This window comes from Trichechus manatus, unplaced genomic scaffold, assembly GCF_000243295.1.
Source record: "Trichechus manatus latirostris isolate Lorelei unplaced genomic scaffold, TriManLat1.0 scaffold00181, whole genome shotgun sequence".
Taxonomy (NCBI): domain Eukaryota; kingdom Metazoa; phylum Chordata; class Mammalia; order Sirenia; family Trichechidae; genus Trichechus; species Trichechus manatus.
The window spans coordinates 2,694,217-2,710,616 of NW_004444117.1; the positions used below are offsets into that span (position 1 = coordinate 2,694,217).

Here is a 16,400-nt window from a genome sequence, read left to right on the forward strand (position 1 = left end):
TGGTTGAGTAACATGCCTGTGGTTGTACAGCTAATAAGCAGTGGATCCAAACCCCACCTTTGTCCACTGTCCCTTATCTGTCTCCCTACTGTTTCCTGTTAGTAAGTGACTGAGTGTTTACCACAAGAAATGTAGAAGTGGATTAAAGATATAATTTAGTCTTTTTAAGGCACCCTGGTGGTACAGAAGTTAAGAGCTCAGCTGCTAACCAAAAGGTAGGCTTTTCAAACTTTGTCGTTAAGTTCATCTTGCTGTCTCTTCCGGCCCACCCCACTAGCGGCTTGCCTCTCTCTCCTATGTCATTTGAGAGTAGTCAAGGGCATCTAGCCCGGAAAGAGTCAATCATGCCAGAGCTTGAAGGACGGCATCTAAATATTGTAAAGGTTCCTTGCCCAGAAGCTATTGCACCATTCTGTCTCCTTCTCAAAGCTTTTCTTGTTTTGAAGCTCTCTTTCCTATTTTATCTCCAGAACAGTCCCACTTCATCTGCCATAGATGTGGTTTCACTCTCATTTCCCGTATTATGTCAAAGATAATGTGAAGGAAGAGAGTACTTAATAGACTACATTGCTTTATTCTGACTTTTTCCTTTTTTTAACTGTTACATAATCAACATAATAGCAACAATGCAAACTGAAGTAAAACAAAAGTGAAAAGGAGAAAAATAGTTTCACCCTCCTAACAAATTATCTATTTGAATTTTTTCATATTCTATTTTTGGTCAGAATACAAATGTAATGTTATGTGGGTTGGTTAGGGGAAACTAAACTTCTCTAATAATTTAACAGACCCTAAAATAGAGCAGCTTAAAAATACGGAAGTTGTTTTTCTGTAACATAGTTCTAAGGGGAGCATTTCAGATTAGCAGTTTTGCTCCTCACAGTCATTCAGGGACACAGGCTGGTGGCCACTTCAGCTTTCAAGGCCATGCTTATTGTCGCCATCCCTGGTGTCAGTGGAAGAGGGGAGAAAAGCAAAAGTCCAGAGTTGAGGGTTCCTCTTAGTGAGACAGAAGTTGCTCACGTCACTTCCATTCAATTCCATCAATGCAAGTTTCACCAACTTGGCCACCCTTGGCTGCAAGGGGAGCTTGGAAATACCATCTTTGCTGGGCTACAAGCCAGGTGCTTGGGAGAGGAGATAGTGGTAGACAGAGTTGTCTGTACCGCAGTCTGCCCCCTGGCTACCAAATATATGGTGCATCCTCTCCTTTCCATGGGAGGTACCCTGAAGTCCATCTGGTCTCTGCGTCCTCCTCAAGTCCCCATCCCTAGTGGCACCCAGCACTCCATCCGGTCCAGATGTGACTTTAAGTCCAGTGACCTATAAACTAGGCGACCAGTCATCTTTTTCCCATTAACCTGTCACACCCCTATAAAATGGTAAAGCAGAAACACGACAGCCACAGTAACACTTCCTGTTTGGAAAAGAGTAGAAGAGGGAGCACCAGTCTGTGGCAGTTATTACATCCTCTGGGCAGGAGCTGTGAAGGCTCCACCACCTTAATAGCCAGCTCTTGTGAACGCATCTGGCTACCCTGATTCTGCCTTCTGAAGGGACTTCTTCCTCTACTGGCCTCTGTGACCTTAGCTTTGCCTTCTGAGAGTCCATCATCCTCTGTGGCCACGTTGGAAGTGGGCTGCCAGGGAGTGTGTCTTCTTTAGAGGCTGTATAGCTTGTACAGCCAGCTTCTTGCTGATGTAAGTTTGGCAGCCTGGCAGTTGTATTAGGGATCACAGTCACAGATATTTTTCAGGCTGAACTGATGGTTTCTCTGATAATACAGTTCCCTCCATTGTAGCCTCTGGTCTGTTCATTTCCATTCATGCTGCGTATTAGTGAGCAGAGTTCTTTATTAAATGTAGTTCTTGTACCTGCTTTATTGCTTTGTTTCTTGGCTCTATATAATTTTCTGTCTCTCCCGGGGATGTTTTATAGGGCCTTCATTACCCAGTTTTTAGCCTTGTCTCGTGTATTTTAGGGTTTAGAAGCAGTTGGCTTTACTAACCCTGTCAAGCCCTCCTAATCTTTGGGCTCTGTATTTCCATCCATCTCTCTTTGCAAATCAGCAAGTTTTGCCTGTGCTTTTCCCTTTCCTTTGTGTTGCTAAAAACAAGCAACACACAGGAACACTTAAACAGCCATACCCCTAGAGCCCCAGGCACAACTAGCTATACAGCTGCAGCAATCTTTCTGCCAAGTTTGGGCAAGTTGACAGTTGTACTAAATGTCTTGCCGTGACTAACAAGGATCACCAACTTTCCAGCTTGTAACATCTGTTCTGACAGTGCCAAACCCCTGACAGCTAAGTCAGTGCTACATACTTTAGATTTTTGGTATGATCAAGCACTGATAGAATTGTATAATCTTTTTTATTTTTATTTTTTCACTTCAAATCTTTTTCCTCCTCTCTCACCTCAGATGCAGAGGGTTGAGTCAACATCACTCCTCAGGTTTGGGCACATAATAATTAACAAGTCTGTACAAAGTACCTCTCGTTTTATTTTCTTATTTTCCTTTTATCCCCCTTCCTTCCTCCCATCCTCTTTCCCTTAGGCCAGCATTCTAAAGTGCTTATCTTTTATTTATATTTGTCCTTCTAAAACATGTATCATCTTGAGCACATGAATTTTTATTTACATGAGTGTTACTGTGCTGTAGACTGTAGATCTCATTCGTTTATTACTTTTCCCCTCGGCCCTACATTGATCTGTGTGTGTCTAGTTTTTGCCTCTAAGTGTAGCCTTATATCCCAGAGTGTGCACCCTCTGCATCGTCCTTGCCCATTCCCCCTGTGATAGGCAGATCAGTACCTCCAACTCCACTAGCACTAGCAATACCCTAGTGCCTGGACCTACACATACCCCCTTAAGGACCTGGGAGAATTTCTCTGGCACACATAACTTGGAGCAAGATTGCTGGTCACATACTCACTTGGTGTACTTTTGCACAAACTCAGCCACACTGCTTTCCAAAAGGCTCTCACCAGGTGTGTCTCATGATTCCTGGATCTCCACACCCCTCTAACACTTGGCACCATCTAGTGTTCCAACTTTTGCCAGTCTCGTGACATCTAATTGTTGTTTCAATATTTATTTCTCAACCTAATGAGCTTGAAGATCTCTACATATATTTGGTAGCCATTTATTTGGTTTCCTCTTTGTGAGTTACCTGTTCATATGTTTTGTCCTTTTTTCTTTTGGGTGTCCTATCTTTTCCTTGTTGATTAGCAGTAATTCCATATATAGTCTAAATATTAGTCCCTTATTGGTTTACATATTGTAATGTCTTCTCCCAATTTGTCATGTTACTACTTTAAATCCTTATTTTTGATGTAGTCAAATATGTTGATTTTTCACATTATGGCTTGCAATTTTAGGATTTTGTTTAAGAAGCCCTTTCTCATGCCTAGGTGTCAAAGATAGTCTACATTGGTTTTACCTTTCAGATTTAGGTTTTACCTTTTGCATCTAGAGTTTGCCTTTATATATGGTCTTAACCTAGGGATACAGTTTTATTTTTCTCCATACAGTAAGCCACTTAAAAGCTAATTCATCCTTTTCCCATTGATATGTGTGCTACCTTTTATCACATATCAAGTTCCTGTATAAAAATGGAATTGTCTCCGAGGTCTCTTTTTAATGGTTTGTCTGTTTCAATTACTGCAGTTTTGTAGTCTATTTTAATGTCTGGTAGGTCAAGACAGTCCTCTTTGCTCTTCTTTTCTTCCTTCCTTCCTTTCTTTCTTCTCTTCTCTTTTAAGATTGACATATTTGTAGAACTTTTTCCTTGATAAAAATTTTAGAATAAGATTATAGATTTCCTCAAAATGCAGTTTGGTAGTCTGTTTTAATGTCTGGTAGGTCAAGACAGTCCTCTTTGCTCTTCTTTTCTTCCTTCCTTCCTTTCTTTCTTCTCTTCTAAGATTGACATATTTGTAGACCTTTTTCCTTGATAAAAATTTTAGAATAAGTTTATAGATTTCCTCAAAAGAGTCCAGCTGAGAGAACACAACGGAGAGTCCCTGACAAAGCAGGAGAAAAGTGGGGTGCAGAACTCAAATTCTAGTAAAACGAGCAGACTTAATCGTCTGAGACTGGAGGGACCCCGGAAGACATGGCCCCTGGACTCTCTTTTAGCACAAAACTAAAACCATTCCTGAAGCCAACTCTTCAGACAAAGATTAGTCTGGACTATGAGACGTAAAGTGATATTGATAAAGAGTGTGCTTCTTCTTAGCTCAAGTAGATACATGAGACTAAATGGGCAGCTCCTGTCTGGAGGCGAAATGAGAGGGCAGAAGGGGACAGGAGCTGGTTGAATGGTCACAGGAAATCCAGGGTAGAAAGGAAGCGTGTGCTGTCAGAGTATGGGGAGTGCAACTAGGGTCACATAACAATGTATGTATAAATTTTTGTATGAGAAACTGACTTGAACTGTAAACTTTCACTTAAAGCACAATAAAAAAAAAAAAAGAATCCAGCTGATTTTTTTAAATGGGGATTGTGTTGAACTTACAGATTAATTTGGGGGAAAATTCACCTCTGGGTACTGTTTAGGACATTTCATCCAAGAGCATGGCCAAGGTCTCCATTTATTCAGATAATCATTTTTGTCCTCTTTGCTCCATAAAGGTCTTGTGTTTTTGCTAAGTTAAATTCTGAACTCTATAGTCTGTGTTACTTGTGTGACTGATGCCTTTTTTTGTTATGTTCTCTTGCTAGGTCTTGCTGCTATTGTTTTTTGTAAGTTGTTCTTGTGTTTGGCAACCTTGCTTACCATCTAGTTCTAATAGCTGGTCTACTGATCCTGTTGGTTTTAGATATAATTAATTACATATCGTCGGCGAATAAAGACAGTTTAATCTCTTCACAGGGAGCCCTGGTGGTGCAGTGGTTAAGAGCTCGGCTGCTAACATAAAGGTCAGTGGTTCAAACCCACCAGCCGCTCCATGGGATTAAGATGTAGCAGTCTGCTTCGTAAAGATCACAGCCTTGGAAACTCTATGGGGCAGTTCTGCTCTGTCCTATAGGGTCGTTATGAGTCTGAATCGACTCGATGGCAGTGGGTTTGGTTTTGGTTTTAATCTCTTCACTCTCAGTTTTTGTACTTCTTATTTATTTTTCCTTTCTAGTATTGGCCAGGGCCTCAAGGACTACATTAAACAGTAGAAGAAATAGTGAACAAACTCATGGTCCTTATCGTAGAAGGAATACAGCTAAAGTTTCTGAGTGTATAATGCTGGTCAGATATTTGGTATATAATCTTTACGAAGTTAAGGGAGAGTCCTTCTGTTTGCACAGAGGTTTTATCTTAAATGAGTGTTGAGCTTTATTAAATGCTTTTTCTACATTTTTATCTATTGTGACAATCATATTATCTATCTCCTTTTTATATTGATAGTAGATTTTCTTGTGTTAAACAGTCCTCAGATTCCTGAATTCTACTTGGTCATGGTGTCCTATTTTTCAATATAATACTCTTGTTCGATTAGGTAGTATGTATATAATATATATGTGTGTGTGTTTTTATATATGAGATCAGTCTCTTAATTTGCTTTTCTTTTACTAACCTTATTTGACTTCAGAATCACAATTAGACTGGCATTATAAAATAATCTTTCCAGCTCCCTCTCTTTCTCTGGAGTATCTTGTATAAGATAGCAAGTATCCTCAAAAAAGTTTTGAGAACCTACCTGTTTTATGGGACTCATCTGGGCCTGGGGCTTTTTGGATGGGGAGACTTTGAGTCCCATTTCAATTATTGAATGCTTACTGGCCTATTCATGTTTTCTATTTCTTCTTCTGCCAATTTTGGTATATTTTCATATTTTTTCCAAAACTCTTATCTATTTTGTTTAGGCTTTCAAATGTTTTAGCATATAGTTGTTCATAGTATTCTTCTACAAAATTGTTTAAATCCCTTTTCATTCAGCATTTTCTTAATTGCATCTTCTGTCTTTTTTCCTTATTCAGCCTCGCCAGAGGTGTGTCTGTCTTAATAATCTTTTCAAAGGACCAGATTTTTTTCTAATATTCTCTGTAGTTTGTTGTTGCTATTATTCGTTATGTCATTGATTTCTTATTTCACTTTATTATTTCTTTCTGGTTGCTTTGTAGCTCTTTCTCAGCTTCTTGAAATGGATGCTTAGCTCATTGTTCTGGATTTTTTTTTTTTTCCTAAATTTTATTTAGTTTGTTGTTGAGAATATACACAGCAAAACATACACCAGTTCAACAGTTTCTACATGTACAATTTACTGACACTGATTACATTCTTTGAGTTGTACAACCATTCTCACCCTCCTTTTCTGAGTTGTTCTTCCCTCATTAACATAACTTCACTGCCCCCTAAGGTTCCTACCTAATCTTTCAGGTTGCTGTTATTAATTTGCTCCCACATAGATAGTTCTTAAAAGAGCATAATGTTCAAGGCAGACCTTTTTTACTAGGTAAGCTAAACTATTATTCAGTTTTAGATTTCAGGGGATATTTTTGGTTTAAGGTTTAAAGATTATCTCAAGGCAATAGTTTCAGGGTTCATCCATCCTCCATGACTCCAGAAAGTCTAGAGTCCTTGAGGATTTTAAATTCTTTTCTGCATTTCCCCCCTTTTGATCGGGATTCTTCTATAAAATCTTTGATCAAAATGTTCAGTAATGGTAGCTGGGCACCATCCAGTTCTTCTGGTCTCATGGCAAAGAAGGCAGTTGTTCATGGAGGCAATTATCCACACATTCCTGACTGTCCTTCTTCTTCTGTTACTCCAGGTGAATAGCCACCAATTATTGAGCCTTGGATGGCCTCTTGTAAGCTTTTAAGACCCGAGGTACTATGTAATGAAGTAGGAGGTAGAACAGAAGCAGTAAACGTGTTATTAGGCCAAATAACTGGATGTCCCATGAAACCGTGACCCTAAACCTCCAAACCAAGGAACCAAATTCCATGAGGTGTTTGGTTATACATAAGCAGCCTGCTTGTTTTTTTTTTTTTTTTTAATTATTTCTTTAAAAAACATTTTTAATTAAAAAGTACCTACCAAGTACTACTTTAACTTTGTCCCTCAAATTTTAACAAAAATATTTCATTTAAGAAGCAACAGTTTTCATATTTTAGTATCTCTGAAGTCCTGTTTCAGTTGGCAGTGTTTTCCCTTCTTAAGTGTATGTAAAATGATGGTGCATCTTATGCTTAGTGTCATCTTATTGGTGTTTTGTGCTGTCAAGTCAATTCCAACCCATAGCACTCCCGTCAGACAGAGTACAACTGCCCCATAGGGTTTCCTAGGCTGGTAATCTTTACGGGAGCAGACCACCAGGTCTTTTCTACTGCAGAGCCACTGGGTGGGTTTGAACCATCAACCTTTGGTTAGCAGAGGAGTGCTTAACCATTGTGCCACCAGGGCTCTTTCAGTGGCATCTTAGATGCAGTGAAATATTGTATAGTGTGTTCATTGTCTTTTAGCTCTTAAGTATTTCATAATTCCCTTCTAGTTTTTTTCTTTAGCTCAGTAGTTTTTTAGTAATATGCTAGTTTCCAGATATGATGTGTTTTTAGCTTTTCTTTGATTATTAATAATCTAATTTTATTGTGTTAAGGTCAGAGAATACAGCATGTATATTATTTTTTGGAATTTATTAGAATTTTCTCCTGCTTTTCTGTATCCTTTTATCTTAAGGTCAGTATCTGTCAGGGTTTAAAGCACACAAATGTGGGTCTGAGCCCCAGGCCACCTCTCGTTTGCTCTCCAGCCCTCAGCTAGCTGCTTTCTCTTGCTGAGCTTCCCTCTCTTGATCAGAGGAGTGGGGGCTCACCATGCCTGCCTCCCAGAGAGCCCTGCAGGGTGGGGACTAGGGGGTGTGCCCGGCAGTCTGACTCTGAAGTTCCTTTTCAAAAAGAGGAGCAGGTATCCTTCCTAGAGGGGGAAAAAGACTCCATTACGTCCCTCTTTCCCTTTTTCTATTGATAAAGCTGGGAGCCTTGACCCAGTTTATCTTCCAGGGCTCTAGGGAAGAGCAGCAATTAATGAAACACCCTTGAAAGTGTTAACAGAAGTACAAGGATAACAATTGAACACCGTTTATAAACCAGAGCAGGGGTGGGAGTGGGGGACACACAGAGTATAAACCCACTTTTCTTCTTTTTGTAGAATGCAGAGAGCAATTTACAGCAGAAGAATGAAGCCATCACATCTTTTGAAGAAAAAACCAATCAAGTTATGTCCAGCATGAAACAAATGGAAGAAAGGTAACCACTTCCTCCTGGCAGATAGTCCCTAGAAGTTACCAGTACCTTCTCTGGGCCTGGGGACTTATTCAGAGTCTCTCCCAAATGCACAGGCGGGTTGGGATGATTGCTTCTTCAGGTCCATAGTCTCCGCCGACAGAATGGCTGAATTCACCAGCCTTGCCCAAGCGTGCCTAAGTTAATCAACTTTCTAGCTACTGTGTCAACCTATCTTCTCAGAGTTCACTACTGTTCAGTGAGTTCCTTGTTACTCACACATTTCAATATCATACCAGTAATGCATCAGGCTAGAGTTCAAACACAGACACACACAAATGTGGCGAAGTGATTTCTTACAGAGGTGGAAGAGCAATTTAGTGGAGAAAGCATACTCTTTTCAGTAAATGATGTTAAAACAATTATAGTTTCATATGCAAAAAAATAAACCTCAACCTACACCTCATGCTTTATATTTTAAAAAAAGAACTCAAAATGGATCATAAATCTAAATGCAAAACTATAAAACTTTTAGGAGAAAACCTTCATGACTTTGGGTTAGGCAAAGGTTCTTAGCAATGATGCCAAAAGCACAATCCGTAAAAGAAAACTTGATAAATTAGACTTTATCAGAATTAAAAACTTTTGCCCTGTGAAAAATACTGTTAAGAGAATAAAAAGACAAGTTACAGATTGGGAGAAAATTTGCAAATTACGTATCAAACCAAGGACTCGTATCCAGAATATATAAAGAACTCCCAAGACTTAACATAAATAAAATGGGCAAAAGACTTGAATAGACACTGCAACAAAGAGGATTTATGAATGGAAAATAAACACATGAAAAGGTGTGCTGCATCATTAGCCATTTGGAAATGCAAGTTAAATTCACACTGAGATGCCACTACACACTTACTAGAATGGCTAAAATATTTTTTTTAAAACGGACAATACCTAGTGCTGACAAGGATATTGAGCAACTAGAACTGTCCCATACATTGCTAGTGGGAAAATAAAACTCACTTTGGAAAAGAGTTTCTTAAAAAGTTAAATATATGCTTACCATACGGCCCAACAATCCCACTCCTAGGTATTTGCCCAAGATAAATGAAAAATTACGTTCACACAAAAACTGATACACAAATATTCATAGCAGTTCTATTCATAATTGCCAAAAACTGAAAGCAACCCAAATGCCCTTCAAACTGGGGTACATTTATGCAATGAAGTACTACTCAGCCAGAAAAAGGAGTGAACCACTGATGCACACAAAAGCTTGGATTTATCTGAAAGACATTGTGCTAAGAAGCTAGTCTCAAAAGATTACATAATGTACAATTCCATTTATATGACAGTCTCAAAAAGACAAAACCATAGTGTCAAAGAACAGATCTGAGGTTGATGAGTTAGGGATAGGGAGAGGGTATGACTCAAAGGGGTAGCACAAGGGAGTTTTTTGGGGTGATGGAACAGTTCTATATATCTTGACGGTGGTTACACAAATGTGTGCACATATTAAAACTCATGGAACTATATGTACACATTAGAGCCAATTTCTGTTTAAAATAATAGAAAACAAAGCCTTCAGAAATATGCAAAAATCCGACCTAAAATTGTGAGGCTTGGTCCTTTGCTTGTGTTCTGTCCAGGCTGCAGCACTCGGAGCGGGCCAGGCAGGGGGCCGAGGAGCGGAGCCACAAGCTGCAGCAGGAGCTGGGCGGGCGAGTCAGCGCCCTGCAGCAGCAGCTTGCCCAGCTGCACGCACAGTGGTAGGCCTGGGCTATGAGCTCAGGGAGGGCCAGGAGGCCAGCTTCTGATTCTTCTTCTTGTCTCCAGAAAGAATTGAGGGCAGAAAGCATCCTCCTTCAGAGTTTAATTACTCCTTCTCAGACTAAAATTAGGATGAGAGCAAATGTGCTAAGTAAAAAGCCTGTTGATGAGAAAGGAGGTCTTTATTCCCTGTTTCACAATGAGAAATAGGCTCCAAGGGGCTCAGTAACATTCCCAGGGCCCCGTAGGTGGTAAGAAGGAGGAGCCACTCCTGACAAGCTACCATCTTTCCTCCTCATACCCCCTCCTCCTTCCAGGATCCCCTATTGTCAGCGGGCTCTGGGAAAAAGCAGCATACGTTTTGAACTCTTTCTTTCCCCTCAGGTTTCCATTCCAATAGAGGATTCTTCTTTTGTTGTCCTACGTTTTTTAGAGCTCGGTTCCTTTTCCTCCACTTACATAATGTCAGATGTGTACCTGTGCCTGCCTCTGTCCTACGTATCCCCAATCTTAAGGAGGTGGCACGAGGGGTAGGCCTCCATTTCCATGTCTCACTGAAGGATTTAGATGTTAAGGTGGCAACCTGAGCAGGGAACTGGGGTGTGGATTGTGGATTTTCCATGAAAATCTCCACCAAGACTAACTCAAGTTTATTTGGGGAAAACAGCTCAAGTCTAGAGAAAGAGTTGAAATCAGAAAAAGAGCAAAGACAAGTTCTTCAGCGAGAACTACAGCATGAGAAAGACACCTCCTGTCTACTCCAAACAGAGCTTCAACAAGTAGAAGGATTAAAAAAGGTAAAGTGAGTTGCCTCTGGGAGGAAAAAAGCTGCTAGCAGTCTCCAGAAGTCCCACTGAGAGGCTCAGCTACAGTCTTCCCCTACCATACCGTATGTGCACACCTGTCCCAAGCTCCCACAGCCACGGAGTGAGCCCCTGCTGTGCCCAAGCACTGGTCAAAGAAGGCAGCGAGCTCCCTCTCCTCCCTCTCGCACGGAGCTTATGTGTTGAGAAGAGAAGGCAAAAGTGTACTGTAAGCCAGGAAGCAAACGTGTGCTAAACGCAGACAGTGAGTGGTAAGTACTGTAAAGAGACAGACTAAACAAGAAGATGTGAGCCCCACAGTGGGGGCTGGGGTGAAGGGAGGGGTTCGATCTGGAAGTGAAGGCCAATTCAGCAGAGACCTGAGTGCTGTGCCAGAGACAGCCCTGCAGAGCTGGGGACAGAGCCATCAGGCAGACAGCAGGGCATGGAGGGCTCAGCTTACCCCAGGCACAGAAAGAAGGGCAGCACAGCTGGCTGGTTTGTGGCCAAAGTCCCTGGGAGCTGAGGCCTGGGCAGGCAGGGAGCTGACCGTGTGACCCTGTCAGCTGTGGGAAGGAATTTGGATTTTATTCTGAGTGAGGTAGTAAGCTGTTGGAGGGACATTATTCATTTTAAGATCACCCTGGCTGCTGTGTGGAGAACGAATGGTAGAGGCAAGAGAGGAAACTGGGAATAACCCACAAATTTTTTTTTTTTAATTTGAAGATTAATTAAATTTATGAGGTTACATTGATCATGTTATAGGAGTTTTTGTTTGTTTTTAATTTTCTTTAGTTTTTTTGTGCGTGCATTAGGTGAAAGTTTACAGAGCAAATTAGATTCCCATTTAATGGTTTGTACATAAAGTATTTCATGGCCTTGGTTTCATTTCCACAAATATTTTTGAACATGTCCTGGTCCACACTCTCTGGGGGTTATGCACCCTCTGCTCCAGGCTCTTGGGGCTGCTGGTCACTTGACTGTGACCAAGCCAAAAACGGGCTCCCCTCCCCACAACTGTGGTGGAAGGGCCCTTTGTGGCTGGGGCAGCATCCAGACCTGGATTTTTGTTGTGTTGAACAGGTAACGGGTATAGCTGCACAATTAGAACAGAAAGGCTCTTTTGATTTCTGTTGGGAAAGCTCCTAGAGCCCCTCCTGAAGCATGGAGCAGACCTGGGATGGTCGGAAAGGGCTCAGAGAGGGAGGTAGCTCGCTGCCTCAGGCCACAGGGAGGAGACAGGCAGAAGAGAAATTTAGAAAGTTTTGCTGCATCTTGGAGCATACCCCCTTTGCTCCACTTGAAAATACTTTCAGATTTGAATTATAGTCCCCCACCCAAAAAAAAACAAAATAGTGTGTTTCGCATAACCAGTAAGCCCCAGAATGCCTCTTTTGTCTCCTCCTTGTATTGATAGGCTCCATGTGAGGAGAACCTGGCAGGGGGTACTGCTCACCACTCAGGCCTAAGCCCCCTGCTGCTCAATGCCACTCAGCTCTCTGGCTCCAGGCGCCTTCAGAGAGAGGGGCTTGCCTCTCAGACCATGAGTGAGATCCCACATCTTGCCCTCACCAGCCCTGCTCACTCATTCTCAGGAAATTCTGACCAGTCCTTTCCAAAAAAAGTTCATTCCGTGGTGAGCAAAAATGCCCCCTTTTGAACTAGCCGTTGCTGGGGCAGGCTTTGTATCATTTTGCATAGGGTTTATGTATATATCTTTTGAAACAGTTATGTTTTAAAAATTCTGTTTTTTCGTAGAAGCTCATCTAGGCAGAGCCTCACTTGCCCTGTGAGTGTGCCTGTCTTTATTGTGTCTGATGATCATAGCACTGTCCTGTGCCGTGTCCTTCCCCGGCTGCAGAGCACTCCTGCAGCACCTACGTCCATTTCTGCCCGTTCTTGAGAAATAAGTATGTGATGTAATCCATGAAATAATCCTGACCTGAATGAGGTTGATAAAAACCAAAACCAAACCTGTTGCCATCGAGTCAATTCTGACGCATAGCGACCCTGTAGGACAGGGTAGAACTGCCCATAGGGTTTCCAAGACTGCAGGTCTTTTATGGGAGCAGACTGCCACATCTTTCTCCTGCGGAGCCGCTGCTTGTTGCTTTTACTGTTAAACCTTAGAAGAAGAAAAAAAAGACTTCCAATTCCATGTTAGGTGTCTGGTTTGTTCATTTTAGGAGCTGCGGGAGCTCCAGGACGAGAAGGCAGAGTTACAGAAGGTGTGTGATGAGCAGGAACAAGCCCTCCAGGAAATGGGACTGCATCTTAGCCAGTAAGACCCCCACTCCCCTCACCTGCCACTGTGTGCCAGGCTAAAGGGTGGGCTCCCTCCCGAGTGAGGACATCCCACCAGTCTGCCCACCTCATCACTCAAGCCCCAAGCCTGTATCCTGCTATCCAAAGGAGGGAGGTCCAGTCAGGAGGCTTGCTCACTGTTGAAGGGCGAGCTCCCAGGAAGTGAGGCCACAGAAGTATCCCACATTGATTTATGCCCACCAAGTGGGGATATTAGTCAGCTATGAGTTAACAAATTCCTTGAGAATATTCTTTTCTAGCAACCAGAACACTCATGTTCACTAACTTAATATCTAGGTCCTAAGGGAACCAGATCAGTGATGAGGGCTGCTTGGTCGGCTTGTAGTCAGACCAGAGAATTCAACCCCACCACGGTGAAAGCACTTTGGTCAGCCCTGCCGTACCACGAGCCACCTTTCTAAGGACTGGGCCCTTGCCTCCACCAGACTCTCTCTCCCAGAGCTGGGAAGTGCTGAAGGAACACACACCCTGGTGGTTCTGTCTCTCCTGTGACTTGACTGCTCTCCTACCCATCCTCTAGTCCTTCAAGGTTGCTCTAAGCACCTTGCCCTCCTCGTAGATAGTCACATTGCAGGTTGTAGAATTTGTTCATTTGTGTGATTTTCCATTTTATAGCTCAGTGGATAGCTTTTCTCCTTACAAGTCAAGACTCTCAGTTGCAAGTGACAGAAATCCAACTCAAATTTGCTTAAGCAGAAAGTCATCAGGAATCAGCCTCCACCTCCTCCCTCTGCTGTCCTGTTGCTTACCGCAGAGGGGGGTCTGGCTCCCACAGGGCCAAGATGTGCTAGCAGGGCTGAGCCTGCAATCTGTCAGAGGAACAAAAGTCCCTCTTTCTCCATAGCTCGCACAGAAGCCCCAGGCTGACTCACTGTTCCTACCTGTGTCCATCCCCATGCCTGACACAAGTGCTCTGACCAGAAAAGGTTCGGAGACAGGGACAGAAATGGGAATAAATTAGAAATGCACTCAGATAGTAGGTAGATGTGTAGAAGATGAGGAGTTTGTATCAGAGTCTGAAAGCCGGAAGGTCTAGAGCAGTGCTTTAAGGGGTAGCCACAACGTGAGGAGGAGCTTGGGCTAGAGCGTAAATCTACACAGGCTCCCTCAGTGTGGCAGCCTGCTGCAAGAGACCACAGAGTTAGTGACGTAGATGATTTACATTCTCATATGAGCTCCTCGTCTCAGCATGAACTGGAAACAAACAGTTGGCTGAGAGCCAGTCTGCAGACCACACTTGGACCAGTGCTAGTCTAGAGGATATGGGGAGTCCCCGGGGGCGCAAATGGTTAAGTGCTTGACTACTAGCTGAAAGGTTGGCGGTTCGAACCCCCCCAGAGTTGCCTCAGAAGTGAGGCCTGGTGATCTGCTACCAAAAGGTGACAGCCTGGGAAACCCTATGGAGCAGTTCTACTCTGCACACACAGGGTCACCATGAGTTGGAATCAGCTTGACAGCAACTTGTAAGAAGAAGAAGATACGAACATGTGAACATGTTTCTAAAACTAAAAAGAAACATTTCAGTTCTAGAAATAAGTCTGTCTAACCTCAAAGGGTATAGAAGAAATAATCTTGGGGGAGTTTGGAAAATGAGCACGTCTCAGATTTTGGGAAGGGCAGCACCAGTGTTGCCTCTGAGAGTCATAAAAGTGAGTAAGTGTGATACTGCGGAAAAGCAGACATGGAAGGAGCGTGAATTCTTATATAACAAGCCATCTTGGGAGTTTAAAGTAGGTCCCAGCTGAGGCTGTGTCCATGGCAAAGGACAGGCCGATCTCAGACGGGCCTGGAGTCTCAGGAGCGTGGCCAATTGCAGGAGTCTTGCGCTGCAGGTGCTCAGTGTGGTTCTTGGAGCCCTGGTGAGCTGGCAGGACATATGTGGAATAGGCTCCAGCCCAGAGGCACCCACGGTGCACCTTGGGGTGATAGCTCCTATCCCACCAAATGTCCAGGTCCTCTCTTTCTGCACCAGGCATTCCTAACCCCATCAGCCATTCCCAGGGCATAATTTGCCCTCCTGGTCGCATTTCTTCAGGGGTATCCTGTTTAGCTTTTTTTTTTTTCTTATCAGCACGTAAGGCATACAGTAACAAATAAGCCTCCCTTCCACCCTTACCCAGTATACCAGTTCTCTCCCTTAGAGGCAGCCATGTTTCTAGTTTTGTGTGAACCCATTTAGAAAGATTCTTTTCATATCGTTAAGTGTGTGTCATGTGTCTCTAACCTAAAACAGAGCACACTATACCCACTGTTCTGTGTGTTATTTCTTTATTAGTACATCTTAGACATTTTTAAGGCAGTGATGGTTCAGTGGTAGAATTCTCACCTTCTGTGCAGAAGACCTGGTCAATGCACCTCATGCGCAGCCACCACTGTCTGTCAGAGGAGGTACGTGTGTTGCTATGATGCTGAGCAGGTTTCAGCAGAGCTTCTAGACTAAGACTAGGACGAAACGCCTAGCAATCTACTTCGAAAATCAGCCAGTGAAAACCCTATGGATCACAATAGTCCAATCCCATTGTACATAGGGTTGCTGTGAGTTGGTGGCTGACTCAGTGGTGGCTAACAACAACAGACATGTTTACGTATCATCAAACAGAGTTGCCTCAGTCTTTTTAAGGGCTACACGGTCTTTCCTTGAAGGGTTGTGCCTTAATTTACTTCTCAGTCCTGGGTTGGTGAGCAATGTGGTGTTTCCCGTTTGTGCTACTTAACTGCAAGTGACGCTGCAGCAGACGCTGCACAGTGCACATCCCCTCACCCCACCTCCCCATGTGAGCGCAGGTCTGTGTCTTCTGAGCATGAAGAGCTTCCTTCCCATGGCCCAGACCCCGATTGTGGTGTAGGCAGTCCTTGCATGGGGGGAATGTGCCCCCTCACCAGTTCATTTCGAACCTAGTCACAGAGGCTTAGAACATGCTAGTTGTTAGACACCTGTGTGTCAGAAAAGCACTTGGGAGTGTCTAAGCAAATGTGGAGTTGCAGACTCATCCCCTCCCAATGTGGTGGGACAGCTAGCTGGGACAGGGAGAGCACACGACCTAAGTGGGTGCCCACTTACCTGCTGGGACCCATATCTGCAGCCAGTCCCACCTGAACATCCCTGCACGACCCTGCTTCACAGGGGTTTCAAGTTTACTTAGTACCATTTAATGTTCCCAGCAGGTAGAAGAGTTGTAGATAAGATCATCCTCCAAGCCACCATGGGATTAAAGAGTCTTAAATATGGGCTGCATGGACTCTCTAGAGAGGCCAGGCAAGCACGAATGAATGAGCCAAG

At 43.1% G+C, this 16,400-nt stretch overlaps 1 protein-coding gene across 6 annotated transcripts in view; it reads left to right on the plus strand.

The window, feature by feature from the left end:
* RUFY1 (RUN and FYVE domain containing 1) overlaps positions 1–16,400 on the plus strand; it is a 67,632-nt gene that overhangs the window by 44,430 nt on the left and 6,802 nt on the right. For 4 of the 6 annotated variants that reach the window (XM_004387151.2, XM_023741440.1, XM_023741441.1 and 1 more), the window contains 4 exons: positions 8,149–8,246; positions 9,872–9,991; positions 10,660–10,789; positions 12,982–13,076. In XM_004387151.2, the coding sequence (XP_004387208.1) occupies positions 8,149–8,246; positions 9,872–9,991; positions 10,660–10,789; positions 12,982–13,076 (443 nt within the window). Of the gene's footprint in view, positions 1–8,148; positions 8,251–9,871; positions 9,992–10,659; positions 10,790–12,981; positions 13,077–16,400 lie in introns of those variants that run through there. The other 2 variants (XM_023741442.1, XM_023741444.1) reach the window with 2 other exon arrangements.